The sequence below is a fragment of the Octodon degus genome, unplaced genomic scaffold (genome assembly GCF_000260255.1).
Source record: "Octodon degus isolate 3935 unplaced genomic scaffold, OctDeg1.0 scaffold00239, whole genome shotgun sequence".
Lineage (NCBI taxonomy): Eukaryota > Metazoa > Chordata > Mammalia > Rodentia > Octodontidae > Octodon > Octodon degus.
Genome location: NW_004524815.1, coordinates 1390795 through 1392949, shown reverse-complemented (window position 1 = coordinate 1392949; position 2155 = coordinate 1390795). Strand labels below are relative to the sequence as shown.

At 55.4% G+C, this 2155-nt stretch overlaps 1 protein-coding gene across 1 annotated transcript; it reads left to right on the top strand.

Moving 5' to 3' along the window:
• Positions 1-6: 6 nt before the first annotated feature.
• On the top strand, positions 7-1765 carry Ssrp1 (structure specific recognition protein 1). Its single transcript, XM_023706090.1, has 4 exons — positions 7-38; positions 623-752; positions 1402-1572; positions 1657-1765. The coding sequence occupies exons 3-4, from the start codon at positions 1441-1443 to the stop codon at positions 1747-1749; spliced, it is 225 nt and encodes a 74-aa protein (XP_023561858.1). The 5' UTR covers positions 7-38; positions 623-752; positions 1402-1440; the 3' UTR covers positions 1750-1765.
• The last annotated feature ends 390 nt before the right edge of the window (positions 1766-2155 follow it).

The window sequence follows — 2155 nt, the reverse complement described above, 5'->3', positions numbered from 1 at the left end:
TTCAACCCCGGGGAGGAGGAGGAAGACGTGGCTGAGGAGTGAGTGTGGAGGCCCCCTGGGCAGGCTGGGCAGGAAGGTCACCATCCCAGCACTGTGCGCCCCCTGCTGTGCTTGGGGTTAGCAGGGCAGTGTCAAGCTCCGTCCAGGACTGGAAATGATCCCTTGGAGCACAGCCCACCCAGAAGGTGCCTGGGGGCCCCTCACCCCAGCTGCTCACAGCTGTTTCTGGTGCTGGTGTTGGCGTGGTTTGGGACCTGTGGGTCCAACTTCTGAGCAGTCGCAGTGTGTGGGCAGAACTGTGGGAGAAGTGCCGAGAAGCAGTTCCAGGCCTCGGGGACACTCCTCTTGGTGCCAGCTCTTGTTCTCAGCAAGGACAGGGTTAAAGGAAGCTGACTGATGGGCTTAGGCATGTGACGCGGCGGCATGTCTCAGCTCGCACGAGATGCTGTTTCTGTGCTTGGTGGGAACGGAGCAGCACCAGGGTCCACCCTGGTGAAGGAGTCGCCTCGGCCCCTACTTGATTCCCAGGGGACCCATGTGGCGTGTTGGCTGAGGCTGGCAGGGAGGCACTGAGGACCAGGGGCTGTCCTTGGTCCCTGAGTCAAACTCTACCCCTTGGCAGGTTTGACAGCAACGCCTCGGCCAGCTCGTCCAGCAATGAGGGTGACAGCGACCGGGAAGAGAAGAAAAGGAAACAGCTCAAAAGGGCCAAGACAGCCAAGGATCGCAAGAGCCGCAAGAAGACTGCGGAGGTGCAGAGTCTCTTCTAGAGGGGAGTGTGAAAGTGTGTGTGTGTGTGTGTGTTTGATCTGTTCCCTTGACCTGTGTGCCACTGGCAGGACCTCCTGGGGTTGTGTTGCATACCTGGGGATTCTGGCCATAGAAGGATCTTGGAGGATTTTTGAGCTCATTCTCTTCTGGGAGATCTGACTAAGGAGACAGGTGACCGATCTGTCCTGGGGACCCTCCCGAGCTGCAGGTAGAAGACACTGCTTGAAGTCATTTTGACAGAATGACTGAGAAGTCCTTGGAGGAAGGATCTTGGCTTAGTTTCTGTGTGTGGTGGCTGGCTCTGTGGCCCCATCCCTGTGACGAGGTGGGGGCCAGCCGGGAAGCTGCTCACCCCTCAGCAGACAGGAAGCAGGGAGAGTGAGAAAGAGCCAGAGAGGAGGCAGCCGCGGGCTAGGCTCAGTGCTGACATGGGTCGCACAGCCCACGTTCTTGCATTAGCCCCCTCTCTTCTGCAGCCACCCAGCAATGCCATTGCACGGTGACCTCACCACTGACAAAGTTGTCACCCTGGTGACCCAGTTACCCCCAGAGTTGTTCCAGGTAACCCCTTTGAGGACATGTGGGGTGCCTGGGCAGTAGAGGGCTCACATTATCTGGGTTCCCACCTAGGCAAAGAAGGGCAAAGACCCCAACGCTCCCAAGAGGCCAATGTCTGCATACATGCTGTGGCTCAACGCCAGCCGGGAGAAGATCAAGTCAGACCACCCCGGCATCAGCATCACGGACCTCTCCAAGAAGGCTGGCGAGATCTGGAAGGGGATGTCCAAGGAGAAGAAGGAGGTGCGGGGTTGCAGGCGCTGGCTGCAGGCCCTTGCGGCCGGGGCTTCTCCTGCACCACACTGACTCTGTGTGTCCGGACCGCAGGAGTGGGACCGCAAGGCTGAGGACGCCAGGAGGGAGTACGAGAAAGCCATGAAAGAGTATGAAGGAGGCCGCGGCGAGTCTTCCAAGAGGTGAGTGGCCGTGGTGAACTTGGGCCCTGCAGCTGCTTTTTAGCAGAGTTACTTTTGCAGGGCAGATGTGTGAATCTGGGAGTTAAAGATCAGAGGCGTTTCTGAGTGTGATAGAGCAGCTCTCCTCCAACCTGTGTGGGCTGTTGTCCAGGGATGGATGCAAAATAGGGAATTCAACTCACTGGATAGATACATGCATTTTCTTAGAGTGCTGATTTTTTTTCCCCCATAATTTTATTGAGAAATAGCAATGAGACAGTTTCAAATCAAATTGGTAGGACAGTTTCAATAATTAACACATTGCATACTCTTTTCCTAGTGGTTATTTGCTGTACAAGATGCAGACATGATTTCCTATTTACAAACACTATTAGAACAAATCCCTCTATTCATTATGAAAATGTAACTAT

Bases quoted from the DNA above. Each gene is read 5' to 3' on its own strand.
- Ssrp1 (XM_023706090.1), top strand. From the start codon at position 1,441: ATGTCTGCATACATGCTGTGGCTCAACGCCAGCCGGGAGAAGATCAAG. The intron at 1,573-1,656 runs GTGCGGGGTTGC...TCCGGACCGCAG, and splicing joins TGTCCAAGGAGAAGAAGGAG to GAGTGGGACCGCAAGGCTGA.